At 42.0% G+C, this 17076-nt stretch overlaps 1 protein-coding gene across 2 annotated transcripts; it reads right to left on the reverse strand.

Moving 5' to 3' along the window:
• Positions 1 to 473: 473 nt before the first annotated feature.
• On the reverse strand, positions 474 to 16447 carry ca4a (carbonic anhydrase IV a). 2 transcript variants are annotated; one of them, XM_084073838.1, is made up of 8 exons: positions 16346 to 16447; positions 4917 to 4961; positions 4642 to 4806; positions 4375 to 4520; positions 2678 to 2770; positions 2496 to 2562; positions 2226 to 2389; positions 474 to 1859 (listed from the first exon to the last, which is right to left on the reverse strand). In XM_084073838.1, the coding sequence occupies exons 1-8, from the start codon at positions 16410 to 16412 to the stop codon at positions 1680 to 1682; spliced, it is 927 nt and encodes a 308-aa protein (XP_083929964.1). In that variant the 5' UTR covers positions 16413 to 16447; the 3' UTR covers positions 474 to 1679. The 2 variants fall into 2 exon arrangements, with proteins under 2 accessions (XP_083929964.1, XP_083929965.1); XM_084073839.1 differs by having other exon boundaries at positions 16349 to 16443.
• Positions 16448 to 17076: the final 629 nt, after the last annotated feature.

Here is a 17076-nt window from a genome sequence, read left to right on the forward strand (position 1 = left end):
GACTTCCATTAAAAACACATGTCAGTAGTTTATTGTTCAGTTGAAACACATTCTCCATATTATTTCAAGCATAACATCCAAATACTGTACATGTAACAGTTTCATACTTTTTGAACATTATGAGTAAACTTATTTTGATTTGGTCACAAACAACTTCGGCCATCCGTTGGAGTATGCTGTGTTATTCATTGAATACTCTGAAATACATAAATAACACTGTGTTTCCTCAATATACATAATACAATACATAAATACATGTCTACAAATGACACAGCATAGAAATATATCTTGATGCTTTATGAAACAATGGAAAATATACATATTCCTTCCAGCAATCACAATAAATCATTCTCACAAGAGAATTGCACAGATCTCTGGTTTGAATACATAACAAGCCCTCCCTGAATAAATGGAGGACAACTCAATCAGGTGTAATTCACAGTAGATAACATTCAGTGCATCCGAGAAAAAAAGAGATATGTGTTGTATCCATGTGTTCACATTCCATCTACTGACTCAATCTCATGCTCCAGCCTCGCATCACTCTTTTCATGACCTGCTATCAGAACAGGATGGAAAGGAGCTTCTGTATAAGAACCCCACAATCCATCTCTGCGTCTTCATCATAGTCACCCTCCTGTAACTTGTGTGTGGCAAGGGGTTTGGCACCAGAAGATGGGAAGGAACAGCTTAAAACCTCTCTCAGAACAGCATTTGTTAAATAGTCACACACTGGCCATTTTGCAGTTACTTCATAATCACCCAGAGTATGAAGTAAGAACAATATGTCTGTGGTGTAAATATGGACAAATGTCATGTTCATCATGGATCAGCCTGGGACCTATATGCTATTGCAATACATTTTAGGGAAAGGAGGGCCTCACCATGCCATGGCCAATAACACTCAGCAGACAGTTGCACTGAACTGAGTGTTCCTGGTCTTGGCAACATAGAGACAAACTGGACACCCCAACTGCGATGGTTGGCTTTGAACGCAGCTTATTTATGACACAGTTCTTCTATTAATAGCCACATGCCATTCACATGTTCCGTCAGAGCAACACATCACGAGGTCATTGCGCTGTCATCTGTGCTCTGAGCAGACGTAACCTGAATACCACCACTTATATTCATATTAGCAGAACCTAAATTTAACTGACATTGGACAAGGAGGGAGAGGTGTAAAGTTTATCAGGCCATGTGATGTACTATAATGGGAATGCTGGTGTTTAGGCTGATATTGTCAAAGGTCGGAATATGGCAGTAGGTGCCAAGCTGTGTTTAGACTCATGTTGTAAGACAGTTGTTTGATTTGTATGAGCACCTGCTGGTAACAGCCTGACTTGTGGCACATTTATAATGCTTGGATAAGACTTACAAAAGCTTCATTACACATGCATGACTGCTGAATACACCCTTATGGCATCTTTCATAAGGTATTCAATGAATGCCTTTGTCATTTGTGACATAAGGGAGGAGCACTGGGCCATTAACACTGTTGAACTGTGAAAATAAAAGTCCCCATGACCAAGACTGTCTCCTATTTAACATATTTCTTATTTTATCATGTTTATTCTTATCTAGATAATAATCTCGGCTACCATGCTACAAATATGTTACAGACAGATATGTTACTGAGAACTTATTGTGTTCATAGATGTCGCATGGGATACTTTCCTCTAGTTGTACTGAGGTAGACCCAAGGCCATGGTCACAGAGGCCAGGAGTAGGGCTGCACTAGCTATGAGTACAGTCCCCCCTGACCGATACACCATTCGACCATTCAAGGGCTGCACTGGTCGGAATGTCCCCACCATGTGCTTACCGCTATGGAACTGGAGTTCAGAGAACGCCTTCAGCTGGGAAGAAGCACAAACAGCACACATTTGATTTTCAATCATTTGACTATGACAGTATAGGCTTTTAGGCAGTAAAGTATCAAGGCTAGGGCTTACATCCTGTGACACTATGTTACAGTATATCCTGGAACTGTACACAACATTACGAAATATAATATACCATAATATCTGGTAGTTTTGGTTTTGAAACTAGAACTAAAAAATATATTATATATTTATTTAGGTGATTGTAGTTTATTTTATTTTTTTATTTTACAAATGTCAATGTTTTTGGGAAAGTCAGTTGCCATGGCAGTATCGAAATACAGTGCAGATATATGGAGAATTGATCAAGAGCACAGAAACCAACATTCATGACATTCTAACCTGTGTCTTGCTCAAGGGGATGGGCTTCTCAAACACGGTCCAAACGACGGCCTCATTGCAGCTAGGGGTGGTCAGAGAACCCTTGTAGCGGTAGTAGTTGGTCAGGGTTTGCTCAGATGGGATCAGCTGCTCCAGGGAGATTTGTGACACAGACGTGTTGCTGCCTAAAAACAAACAGCAAGAGTACAAGCAAAAACATTTTAGCTGTTGCTATCCAGACACTCTTGTCATTCGCTGTGCTGAATATCTGCTGTTGCAATTACTACTGACCTGTTGTTTTGATGGCTTTCAGGGCATTGACAAGAGGCTCATATTTTTTGTTGGCACTGTTGGACTCCTGAACGCAGAAAAGTGACATATTTGAGTAATTGAGTGAGGATTGCATTTTCTGCTGGGAATAAACTAAATATATTTTAGAATTATAATTAATTCTTATATAATATATTATTTACCTCATAGAAAAACCCAAGGACTGCAACTCCTTCTGGATCTGATAGTGCTTTTGTCAGGTCTGTGTACTCCTGTTTCATGTGCACAATATGCAACTGCAGAGACAATCAACACAACATTACTGATGCTATCATTATTAACAAGGTCTCATCAAGGCACCATATTCAGCTCTTCACTCTGTGAGGAATCCACAACAATATACAATAAAATTCCTCAGTGATAATTTACAGTATTGTGTTGTAGCAACAGACTCAGAGGTGCAAGCATAAATGATATAAATCCAAAGGATTTGTTATTTCTTCACAATTTAATTTCATGCGTGTATGCATGTGAGTGTGCTTTGCGTATCTTGAAAACCGTCCAACCAATTTACTGAGGACCTGAGGGAGTGCGGAACCCGGCGTGAAGTTGGACGGATCAGCGATTATCCAGAACCTGCCGATCCACCCGATATGCCCATATGGGCATATATTGATGACATCAGGGATCGGATCGCTCAGGCAGACACTACAACATTATCAGTTGTCCAGAACGTCGGTTCTGGACAACCAACCGACTTCACACCGGACACCTCAATACCTCGGATCCTTGTAATAGGTACGCCAAGTTTGAAGTCAAGCGGTCAAGCAGTTCTCAAGATGTGTGAGGGACAGATACGTACACACACAGAGATTGGGTAATTTATAGTATGATTGTGGGTATTGTGTTGGAGCTGTAGAGCTGAACTATGAATCATTATCAAAGAAACGTCATAACTAAATGGAGATCATAAAAGTTGAAAGCAGGGTAAGTGGAAAGCATTATGACACTATACCACAGGGGCTGCTGTGTGATACAGTGCCAGTGTGGTACAGTGCCCATGCTGCTGACGTGAGGCCGAATTTCCTGTAATTGTTTATTAACATCAATGAGACCCGAGAGATTCAGGGCTCAGCTCTTGCATGGCAGGACACCTGAGACACCTACACTGATAACTATACAGATAAGCAACCATGTGTGAGACATCAGAGAGATAAGTGGGCTGTTGCCTTCCTAATATTGCCTTGGACCTCAGCCCTCGTTGGGCCAATGGCAGCTTGTGTGAACAGAAAGCGGCCTAAACTGATGGCAAGGTCAGATTACATTACCTTACCAGATGCTCGGGTCAGGCCTTGATGACAACGCTTCTACGCTATTGTCTTTATTACTACTCAGGAACGATATAAGTGAGGATCTCCATATATGGAGCTCCATTTCTCCATGGCGGTTCTTGACAACCGCTGATCCGATCAAATTCACACCGGGCACTGCAGTGCTCTCTCTCTGGTGCTCTGTCAAATACACTGCAAGTTTGAAGTTGGTGTGTGTGTATCGCACTCAGGGATTTGTGTAATTTATAGTAGGAGCGTACAATCTGTGTGTATGTGTACATGTATATCTGCCCTTCGCGTATCCCGAGAACCATCCGACTGCACTCGTATCACCGAGGACCACTGAGGGAGTGTGAGGTCGGTCGGATCAGTGGTTCTCCAAAAATATCTATAGATCCGCAACATTGTTCACAACGGTTTTCAATTTGTCATCCACTTCTCCAAATAAAAAACACTGGGGCTATACGCAGAGAGAGTGTTTATTTGCTATAAATCTTATTGAACTTTGGACGTTGTAATATTTGACCAGGTTAAACTTAGGCTATATTGGCTTTGATCTTATAATTTACCTCCATGGGGTACTGCTCCCCATCAACGGTGTGTTCAGAGCCAGGCCCTCCATTCTCCCCCCAGTGCAAGTGGAACTGCACAGCCTTGTACTGCGTCACCAGGTTTCCTGCTGCGATGGTGGCCAGGTGGGGAACTGAAACTTGAACTGGAAGTGGGAAGATCAGACATGAAGTGATCAACCCAGCAGCTTCAAATCCCTGTGGCTGTATGTAGGTGTGTTTGTTATAAACATTTATTCATTTCATCTTGGTTGACTATAAGCGTACCAGAGTGGCCATTGTTCTTGATGATGCTTTTGAAGTTGTGCTGGTAGTTGCTGAACTGGAAAGGAGTCAGACGGTCATCTCTTTCAGTCTTCCTGTGAACAATATTGATTGGGGACTGGGACCTTCCGCTACATAGCCCATTGGCATGGTCCCACTTCTCTGGTCCTAAAGAACAGCCAAGTAAATACCGCAATCATCACTAGACTGGACCTTTCTGTTGTTATCTTAGCTGAGATTTGACCATTTCCTCACTGGTTCTTGTTTGATAACCTTACCATTGCATTGATGTTCACAGGTGAACTGGGACTGGTAGCACCAATCTAAAAGAGAAAGAGCAATGCATATGTTGGAATGTTATAATGAAGCTGTTTTCCATAACCCTATTAGCAAATAGAGCAATGCAGGGAAGAGTGGTCTGTGATATCGAGAATACATTTAAAAAGCAGAGTTATACATGCAAATGCATGTGTGCGCGAACACACACACAAACACACACGCACACACGTCAAAAACCACAGGGGCAATAACATACAGGAGAAGGTCCACACACATGAAGTGGAATAGGAAGGTGCTGGAGGCGAGAAGAGAGAGAGAGAGAGAGAGAGAGAGAGAGAGAGAGAGAGAGAGAGAGAGAGAGAGAGACAGACAGACAGACAGACAGACAGACAGACAGACAGACAGACAGACAGACAGACAGACAGACAGACAGACAGACAGACAGACAGACAGACAGACAGACAGACAGACAGACAGACAGACAGACAGACAGAGAGAGAGAGAGACAGACAGACAGACAGACAGACAGACAGACAGACAGACAGACAGACAGACAGACAGACAGACAGACAGACAGACAGACAGACAGACAGACAGACAGACACACACACACACACACACACACACACACACACACACACACACACACACACACACACACAGAGTATATTAAAAAGGAGGGAGTCTTCCACACATTTTCTCCATTGAAGATTTACCTGCTGAGCTCAGCACAACACAACACAACACAACACAACACAACACAACACAACATTCAATATGTAACATTCTTAACCACTTAAACCCTTTATTCCTAGTAAAACGGACCTGAGTTGCATATGTACTTGGACCGCTTTTTTGTATGTTGTAAGCTTTTTTTTTGGCAAATATTCCCCCCAGATTGGGAATGCTGGGGTTCAAGTGGTGACATTTATCAGTTAGCCCACTGCATTAAGAGCACTTGCAGTAACATCAACACGCCTCAGATTGTTGTAAGAATTGGAAGGATGTTTCTTGCTTGGCATATTTTCTGGCAAACTACCAGATAGAGTTCATTAAGTTGTATTTATTAATTCTTCTCTGTTATCAATAGTTTATTTTTTCTATTTGAAAACAATGAACTGTTCAAGTATTTGTTTAAGTCAACTGTTATTCCCGGTCATACAAGCACTCTTAATACACAGGAATTGTCTTCCTATTGTCCAAGGGCACAAAGACACACAAGTTTGAGCTTTTTTGGGCTTTATTTTTCCGTGCTAGAATAAACACAGACCCACTTTCTCACATGTTTCTTTGAGGGTGTATTAATATTTCACAATGGGGTTGCATGTTCCACCACATACCTTGAGACAAATATCTACTGCAATCTCACAAATCAAATATTTATGAAAAACACTCATGCCATTGAAAAACATATGGGGAGGGTCTCCTGCTCTGTTATTAGAATTGTATGAGGAGGACTTGAAAGTCTCCTCCCTGTGAAGGAAATGGAGTGAATTGGATGTAAATGTATGGGTTCTTCGCCTCATTGGCAAGCCATTTCCTCCTGTACTGGCATGATAATGGGTATTGAAAATAAACACAGCAGGGGCATTCATTTGGGTGGGATCAGATTGTACATAATGGTGCCATCATTTATTATATTGTTCTCAATTAATAAACAGAAACACATTTTTGAATTTCCTCCAATAAAGCAGCATGTAGCAGGATTGTATCAGCGGGTGATAGCTCACAAACAGCCAGGAGAAGTGGAAATTCTCCTACACAACTCTCTGCTATCTTGTAACACAAAAAAATCTCACCATTTTAGAGCCATTTCAATACTACTGTGTATTGAGAGATGACACTGTTAAAGGACGACTTCACCGATTTTCAACCTATCTTCATATAATTGGTCCTCAATACTCATGATAAAATGGTACCATTTTTTTCTACTTGGTCTGTGTCTCATAGGAGGGCTGTGGACAGTCCAGAAACCCGTCTACCAATGACATCATCGTTAGGCATGATTTTTTTTTTCCAACAAGATTTCACATTTTTTATTTAGATTTGTATTAACACAAGAACAATGGCTTCTTTTATTGCATTGCAACTTTCCAGGAATAGAAAGCCTGCAGTTTCTATTAGCTTGGATTCCCCATTGATGATGTCACTGGTAGACGGGACTCTGAACTGTCCACAGGCCTCCTCTGAGACACAGACCTAGTAGAAAAAATGTGTACCATTTTATCATGAGTATTAGTGAGGACCAATTATATGAAGATAGGTTGACAATCGGTGAAGTCGTCCTTTAAGTTCATCTGTACAATTTGATTTCACTCTTTTTCAATGTCATCACCCATAACAGAACAGAAACCCCAGCATAGGTATTGTGTAGAAAGCTTTCGCTGAAAATAGCAGATCGACAAGCTCGCTAGGCTATTTTCAGCAAAAGCTTTCCCCACAATAACAGAAAACAGAAAATATACTAGTATTGAGCCCTGAGGGGCAGATGCAGATGAGATTCACATTTGATTTTTTGTTTTGTGTTGTTTGTTTTTATTGGTATCATGATTATCTTTACTGACTTTGTATGTTTAGCCAGTCAATTCATCTCCATTCTCCAGTCACTAATGTTAAGGCTTATCCAATCAGATCTCGGTGCGCACAATTCCTTGCCTCGCCAATATATAGCCTACGCTTTGATCTTTGGTCCAAAGCGGGTCGATTAGCATCGGGAACAATGGCTTTCAATTGGTGCTCAACGGCAACGCGCTCTCTGGGGAATTAAGTTGGAGCAAGTCGCGAAATAGGAAGCTGTCAAAAAGAAACAAAAGGCAATGAAAGGAAAATAAATACGTTTGTCTGGGGATACTGAGCTGTGATAAACAAAGACATGGAGTGAGATCTTTAAGATTGTGTGTGCGGTCTCACAAAAAAAAGACAAACTGTCAATCATGGGAAAAGTAGGCTACTCAATTTTGTTTTACCTAAAAGTATCGATACCGCAATGTAGAGATACTGTTACTAAATCTGGTATTCAGAATTTACGTTAATAAAAGTAGGCCTACAAAAGCATTGGCATCAAAGTGTAGGCCTATTTAAAGGACTAAAAGTAAAAGGTACTCATTGTGCAGAATATTATGTCCCATTTCAAGTTTTCAAATTCTTTTGAAAATAGCAGATCAAGCTCACAATGTGTCACATCATGACCAGTTGTGAGCTTGTAGATCGGCTATTTTCAAATAGCATAAATATGCCTATATGAGGCTTAAGTGGTTAATTTTTTGTAATAATAATCTAAATCTACAAAGTAACTAGTAACTAAAAAGTAAATGTAGTGTAGACGACGTCTCCACAACTGGAGTAGAAGTAAAAGTACAGAAAATTGGAAATACTTCAGTAAAGTAAAAAATACTCAAAATTGTAGATAAGTACAGTAGGCTACTTGAGTACATGTACTTAGTTACTTTCCACCACTGCAAACTGTAGCATAAAGTTAACTGCATCGACCGCATTCCACATAGAGAGGAAAGTACTCGGAAGGATAAACTATGAGGTGCGCGCATAAGCTGTCAATCCATCCTTACAGCCAGTCACAGCGTAGGATATAGCACTGGTTCCAAAACAGTGGGTCGGGACCCATTTTTGGGGTCGTGGACACATTTTCATGGGTCACGAGTAATAAATATCCCTTTATTTTTTGTTTACTACATTGTGTTTTTAATTATTATTTAAACACATTAAAAAATGTTTTCATGAGATTTGAGATTTCTCAAAATAATTAAATAAATATAAAATCAAAGAAATTCCATAAATTATTAAACACATGTTTAAGAAGTAGTGCAAATAGCCGATCTACAAGCTAACAAGGCATCATAGCCAGGTTGTGAGCTTGTAGATCTGCTATTTTCACTAGTTTGGGTCTTGGGGAGACTTCTCTTTTGGGTCTCGAGCGAAAAAGTTTGGGAATCACTGGTGTATAGGATAACGGTTTGTGGTGGATGTAAATGCATTGTAAGCAGATGTAATCAGTAATCAGATGCAGTAATCAGTAATCAGACAGATACAAACCATTATGACAGATCATTGTTCTTGTAACCAATCAAATCATGGTCCACAATAATTTCCATACTGTCATTTAATGTTATAGCGTCGCGATGTTCAGGGTTGGTAACTTGGTAGTAACCGATTACCTGCAATCGGGATTATGTAATCCAATTACGTAAAATAAACTATTCGGAAAATGTGTATGGAAGCTTGATGAATTTGCTTGCAAAATATGGTAAATTTCAATCCCCACCCCTGAGCTGTGTTCCGTCAGCAGAAATAACGGAGCAGAAATAAGACTTCCGGTTGACGATCTCTTCAGAATAAGAGTACCCTCTAGAGTAAAAAGAAACCATTGAAAACCATTGAAAAACGGTTCATTTGCACATTAAAACTATAAATTAAGCATTTAAACGAAGCTAGAAAACACATATTATGTATATTTGTAATAAAAAAAGTGTTTAACTGTTTTTATAATATAAAAAATGTATCTAAATGGATAAATGCTGTTCACTGGAGTGCATAGACTTCACAAATTGGGCGCTGGACACGAGACAGGAATTTGTGGCGGCACTTGTGACATACGCACGCGTTCAGGGAGACCCCCTCTACAACGCCACACTCTCCGCTAAGCCAGACAGGTGTATTTGGAAAAGTGGCGGGCCGTCCAGTGAGGTCAGGGGTCAGAAAACAGCCATTTTTAGTGCATAGACTTCACAAATTGGGCGCTGGACACGAGACAGGAATTTGTGGCGGCACTTGTGACATACGCACGCGTCCAGGGAGACCCCCTCTACAACGCCACACTCTCCGCTAAGCCAGACAGGTGTATTTGGAAAAATGGCGGGCCGTCCAGTGAGGTCAGGGGTCAGAAAACAGCCATTTTTAGTGCATAGACTTCACAAATTGGGCGCTGGACACGAGACAGGAATTTGTGGCGGCACTTGTGACATACGCACGCGTTCAGGGAGACCCCCTCTACAACGCCACACTCTCCGCTAAGCCAGACAGGTGTATTTGGAAAAGTGGCGGGCCGTCCAGTGAGGTCAGGGGTCAGAAAACAGCCATTTTTAGTGCATAGACTTCACAAATTGGGCGCTGGACACGAGACAGGTATTTGTGGCGGCACTTGTGACATACGCACGTGTTCAGGGAGACCCCCTCTACAACGCCACACTCTCCGCTAAGCCAGACAGGTGTATTTGGAAAAGTGGCGGGCCGTCCAGTGAGGTCAGGGGTCAGAAAACAGCCATTTTTAGTGCATAGACTTCACAAATTGGGCGCTGGACACGAGACAGGAATTTGTGGCGGCACTTGTGACATACGCACGCGTTCAGGGAGACCCCCTCTACAACGCCACACTCTCCGCTAAGCCAGACAGGTGTATTCGGAAAAGTGGCGGGCCGTCCAGTGAGGTCAGGGGTCAGAAAACAGCCATTTTTAGGGCATAGACTTCACAAATTGGGCGCTGGACACGAGACAGGAATTTGTGGCGGCACTTGTGACATACGCACGCGTTCAGGGAGACCCCCTCTACAACGCCACACTCTCCGCTAAGCCAGACAGGTGTATTTGGAAAAGTGGCGGGCCGTCCAGTGAGGTCAGGGGGCAGAAAACAGCCATTTTTAGTGCATAGACTTCACAAATTGGGCGCTGGACACGAGACAGGAATTTGTGGCGGCACTTGTGACATACGCACGCGTTCAGGGAGACCCCCTCTACAACGCCACACTCTCCGCTAAGCCAGACAGGTGTATTTGGAAAAGTGGCGGGCCGTCCAGTGAGGTCAGGGGTCAGAAAACAGCCATTTTTAGTGCATAGACTTCACAAATTGGGCGCTGGACACGAGACAGGAATTTGTGGCGGCACTTGTGACATACGCACGCGTTCAGGGAGACCCCCTCTACAACGCCACACTCTCCGCTAAGCCAGACAGGTGTATTCGGAAAAGTGGCGGGCCGTCCAGTGAGGTCAGGGGTCAGAAAACAGCCATTTTTAGGGCATAGACTTCACAAATTGGGCGCTGGACACGAGACAAGTAGACATAGTACAATACAGTAAAATAGGAGGAGACACATCAGTGATTAATGGAGGCGAAATTTACTCATGATTACAAATTTGGTTAGCTTTTAGCCATCTTTTAAGGTTGAATTTGAAGGTTAGAAAGTTGTTGGTCTCTCTTACTTCGGTAGGAAGACTGTTCCAGTGATGGGGGGCTCTAACAGAGAAGACTGTTTTACCAACACACTCCGTCTGAATGGTACCTCACAGTCTCCTCTGGTAGTTGCCCTTGTTGATCTGTCACCACTCTCCCTTCGCTCTATGAACTGTTTTAGTGGTGGAGGTGCAAGCCCATTTAAAACCTTAAAAATGAGACAGGCATCTGCAAAATGTTTAAAGCTATCAAAATTAAATAAATTATACTTTTGAACTATACGGCAATGGTGGTAACGGTTGGGTTTTTGATCAAGTGTTTTTAATGTCTGTTTGTAAAGTGATTCTATGGGTTTGAGAGTTCTTAGATGTGTCTGTCAGTGCATTGTGCAAATAACATTGTGCAAATAAGTGTCAATTGGTCACCTGGTAGTACCAGGTGACACTTTGCCGACTGGGACTGTACGTGTGGGACTGGGACTATTTTAAAATAGTTAAAATAGGCGATATACTGTACAAGCTCACAATGTGATTTACAATTTAGGCATTTAGGCATTTAGCAGACGCTCTTAATCCAGAGTGATTTACAGTAAGCAAGGTAATACATCAAATGCATAGAAATAGTAATCTAGGATCATACTGTATGTAAACCAAGAATCATCAGTCTAACAGCTCCCTATCCCCCCAAAAAATCTATAATCGTGTAAATCTATAAATCTATAAGGTCTCCCTGAGTCAGGGAGACGCACGCGTCAGGGAGTGCGTCTCACACTCCCTGTGTGAGACGCAGGGAGTGTCTCACACAGGGAGTGTCTCACACAAGTGCCGCCACAAATTCCTGTCTCGTGTCCAGCGCCCAATTTGTGAAGTCTATGCACTAAAAATGGCTGTTTTCTGCCCCCTGACCTCACTGGACGGCCCGCCACTTTTCCAAATACACCTGTCTGGCTTAGCGGAGAGTGTGGCGTTGTAGAGGGGGTCTCCCTGAACGCGTGCGTATGTCACAAGTGCCGCCACAAATAGCTGTCTCGTGTCCAGCGCCCAATTTGTGAAGTCTATGCACTAAAAATGGCTGTTTTCTGACCCCTGACCTCACTGGACGGCCCGCCATTTTTCCAAATACACCTGTCTGGCTTAGCGGAGAGTGTGGCGTTGTAGAGGGGGTCTCCCTGAACGCGTGCGTATGTCACAAGTGCCGCCACAAATAGCTGTCTCGTGTCCAGCGCCCAATTTGTGAAGTCTATGCACTAAAAATGGCTGTTTTCTGCCCCCTGACCTCACTGGACGGCCCGCCACTTTTCCAAATACACCTGTCTGGCTTAGCGGAGAGTGTGGCGTTGTAGAGGGGGTCTCCCTGAACGCGTGCGTATGTCACAAGTGCCGCCACAAATAGCTGTCTCGTGTCCAGCGCCCAATTTGTGAAGTCTATGCACTAAAAATGGCTGTTTTCTGCCCCCTGACCTCACTGGACGGCCCGCCACTTTTCCAAATACACCTGTCTGGCTTAGCGGAGAGTGTGGCGTTGTAGAGGGGGTCTCCCTGAACGCGTGCGTATGTCACAAGTGCCGCCACAAATAGCTGTCTCGTGTCCAGCGCCCAATTTGTGAAGTCTATGCACTAAAAATGGCTGTTTTCTGCCCCCTGACCTCACTGGACGGCCCGCCACTTTTCCAAATACACCTGTCTGGCTTAGCGGAGAGTGTGGCGTTGTAGAGGGGGTCTCCCTGAACGCGTGCGTATGTCACAAGTGCTGCCACAAATAGCTGTCTCGTGTCCAGCGCCCAATTTGTGAAGTCTATGCACTAAAAATGGCTGTTTTCTGACCCCTGACCTCACTGGACGGCCCGCCATTTTTCCAAATACACCTGTCTGGCTTAGCGGAGAGTGTGGCGTTGTAGAGGGGGTCTCCCTGAACGTGTGCGTATGTCAAAAGTGCTGGCGCCAACAGCCGTCTCCTGTCCAGTGTCCAGTATTGTCTGAAATTGGCACTTTTCTTACGTCAGGCCGCACTGGGCGGCCTGCCACTTTCTTTTTTTTTTACAAATTATCTCTCAAATGTTCACCAATATTCTCTACTGGTCTGTATCCATTTTCTATCAAGTTTAGGGGCGCTCAGTTATGGAGAAGTACACACACACACACACACACACACACACACACACACACACACACACACTAAAAATGTACTAATATTTCTCTATCTTTTTTTATGCTGTGTTTCCATGTTGTATATATGTTGTTAAATAATATAAATTTGTAATATTTTTTTTCTGATTACTTTTGTATTTGTATTGTATTTTAGTTTTTAAATACGTGAGATCAACTTTATAAACCCCAAATTCTTCTCTTTTTTTTTTTATCTCGCTTGCACTATCTACTATTATTATTTGTAGCATATTTTGTGGTCTCTTTTATCATTGTTTATTTGCTTCTGCAATAAACAATATTATATCATCATCATTTTCCAAGAGTGACCTGGCCTAGAGTCATCATTATTACAACAATGGACAAACAATACAAAAACAATACATATATGTAACACACACAAATCAATATCCAGTTAAAGTGCAAAACAGTGCTAAGTGCACATTTAATGGGGGTCAATAGCCAATTTCAAACTGGAACAACCTGGCACTTAGAAGTGATCTAGTATAAGCCATTTAAAAAGACATAATGTACATCATAAATGTATTTTTTAAATACAATTGTGTCTTTCTTTTTTAAACTTGCCACTTAGAAGTGTTTTAGTATGAGCCATTTAAAAGGCATACATCATAAATGTATTTTTAAATTAGATTTGTGTCTTTTAAAAAACATAAAAAATCACGCTCTTATTTTGAAGGCAACCGGAACCCTTATTTCTGCTAGCTCGAAAACCGGAAGTCCAATTTCTGCTGACGGAACGGAGCTCCACCCCTGACAGCTCAACATGCAGGACAGCCTGGATTCCCTTTCTCAATACAGACCCCTGCTGTCCCAATCCATATCTATCTACAAGGCATGTGACATGGTTGTACGACGGCAAGACAGAAATACATATAAATCACGGTGTGTGTGTGTGTGTGTGTGTGTGTGTGTGTGTGTGTGTGTGTGTGTGTGTGTGTGTGTGTGTGTGTGTGTGTGTGTGTGTGTGTGTGTGTGTGTGTGTGTTGCCACTGAAGGTGGCACACAAAGCAACCTTTTTTACATCATTATAATGGCATGAACTCGTGAAAATCTTTAGCAACACATTCACATAATCAGTGGGTCACAATGCTGTTGGATAAATGTGTCTTTTTACTTGCATTGAAATGTTTATATAAGCGGCAAAAGGCCTATATATCTTTTTTTAAATTCAGTAATCCAAAGGTAGGCTATTTTGCAAAAGTAGTGAAATTAGATAACGTAGTTTTTTGTTGTAATCCAATGATAAGGCCATGTAATTTATATTCATTAACTGACTACATTTAAAAGTACTCTTACCCAACCCAAAGCCTATCTGCCTAGTATCATGCTATTGATGCTGTTCCATTTACCATTTCACCAAACTTATGGGCTTTCACACTGAAGCGGCTACAGCCTTGTCTTTTGAACTGTAGCAGTAAAACCCTCCGTGTTAATGTATCCATGTATAACTCTCTCTGATTTAGCCCCGTTTGGAACCTCTCACTCCGCTGTATAACTCCGAGATGAGGTCCCGCTGCGTAAGGTGCCAGCAGAGTGCGAAACCGCCGTACGGTGGCCAATATTGTCGATTCTTACCCTTTTCCGCACATCGTATCCAAAAAGTAAAGGTCGTCCCACCTGCTCTCAGATGTTTTTCATTTTAGCGTTCGAGAAAATCTAACTGACGGATTGAAACAAGCGTTTAAATAACTTCTTTAGTCAGCCTGTGGCCAGCAGTAGCCTACTGCTCCCGTTACGGTTGCATTGGGAAAACATGCCACATAGGCTGACTAAAAAAAGCGATGTAAACGCCTGTTTCAACCCGTCGGTAAAAAGTTCTTGACCGCTAAAATGTAAAACATCTGAGAACCGGGGGGGGGGGGCAACCTTGACTTTTTGGATGCGATGAGCGGAAAAGGGTAAGAATCAACAATATTGGCCACCGTTCGCCGGTGTCGCACCCTACGCAGCGGGACCTCAACTCGGAGCTATATAGCGGAGGGAGAGGTTCCAATTGGAGCTATCTCTGATGGTGTCTGTAATTAGGCTACAACGTACACTTTCAGAGAGATGTAACCAAATGGACGCTTATGGGTCCATTTGGTTACATTTCTACACCACCAGAATTAAATGAACGATGGAGTATTTTACTGTGAGTCGCAAATTGCTTTGGCTTATCCGGGGCTGCTCTTTTTCCCCATGCTTGGTGCGTCTCTCTGCGGCAGGACGCACGACTCCCTCATTGGCTGATGGTGCATAACAGGTGCACGGAGAAGAATGAATGGAGGCATAGTGTCATAACAGAGGTATATCTATATGACACTCTAGTTTCTGACTCACCTTTTTATTTATTTATAGCGAAGCCTATACTGGACAGATTGAAGTGATCTTTGACGCGTCTTTCGTGGGTTACGTTTGTTTTGTTGGCATGATGTCGGATATTATAATGTCCTTGAAGTGTGAATCCATGTGATCAGGTCAGTAAAAGGTGAAGCCATTGGCGATGATCTGAGTGACGCTGGTTGACGATGAGCGTGGACGGTGTCAAATGTGCATGATGGACAAGGCAGGTGTGTGTGTTGGGTAGATATTATTACGCGTGTGTTTTGGTGCTATTTTAGGCACATCACTTTCATGAAGGAAATTATTTGCCCGCATAAGCCCTGAGCAGATATATTCACAATGTTAATGAATATACTTTTTTTGTGTGTGATTATTTTGATTACGCGTTTGAACATCAAGAATGTGGAAAACGTTAACCTTTTCATTGAAATAATAATAGTAGCCTAATTGACACTGTTCTACAGTTTGGGGTTATATTGTATAGGCTACTAAGAAAATTATCAATTATGTGTATTTTAAATTTCTAATGCCTACAGATAATTCCACAGTGCACGAGTAGGCTAACTATCCACATGGTTTTCAAGTAAGTAGGCTACATAAAATTAAAAAAAATCCATAACACTGACAAAGTTAGGCAATACATTGTTGATTGTTCAATCAATATAGGCTATTACGTCGATTCTTCCGTTTCAATTTGGTTCTAACATATTTAAAAATGTATTAAAACAATAATATTTCAATTTTATGGAAGTAGACTCACCACCTGCTCCTGTGCAGATCGTGAACAGGGATGCCAGGATAAAGGATAACGGAGTAAGATGCTGCATTCTGGAGCGTCTCCGACTCGACCATAGGAGGGCAACACAATGACTTGTTTTTTGTGATCGCATTCTTCCAGGGGGTCTTATATTTATCTATCACCAGTCGACAGGAAACGTGGTGGCCCCTCCCCTGTGGGCATTAATATACCTGCAATACACATCTACGTTGATATGAGGCTTATCGATTGCTCCTAAATACTGTATGCTAATTTAACCGAGTCCTTTTATGATATGCAATTAGTCAATTAGTCTACTTTTACATTTTTACAGTGACTAATGTGGCTATATCTAGGCTACATGAATACATGAAATGAATCCTAATTGGGCTGTGTGAAATGAGAATGTACAGCAAATTAAGGCAAATGGTGCTTTTTTACATTTCAAGTTAAATGTTAAATCAGTTAAATGAACACTGAGGATGTGTGTGTGTGTGTGTGTGTGTGTGTGTGTGTGTGTGTGTGTGTTCAGAACCACAGGTAGCCACAGTACCTGTGATCAGGGGTAGTAGCACAGGTAACGGGATAGGTGGGCACCAAGAAAGAGTGCACCTCGTGTAAAATGGCTACTTTTTCCAAAATTGTAAAAAAAAAAAAAAAAAAAATTGGAAAATGTTTTTATGTAAAGTAAAGTATACATGATTAGAACATGCTTAAACATTTGACTATTAAGG

The sequence above is a fragment of the Gymnoscopelus microlampas genome (genome assembly GCF_963454915.1).
Source record: "Gymnoscopelus microlampas genome assembly, chromosome: 12".
Classification (NCBI taxonomy): Eukaryota; Metazoa; Chordata; class Actinopteri; order Myctophiformes; family Myctophidae; genus Gymnoscopelus; species Gymnoscopelus microlampas.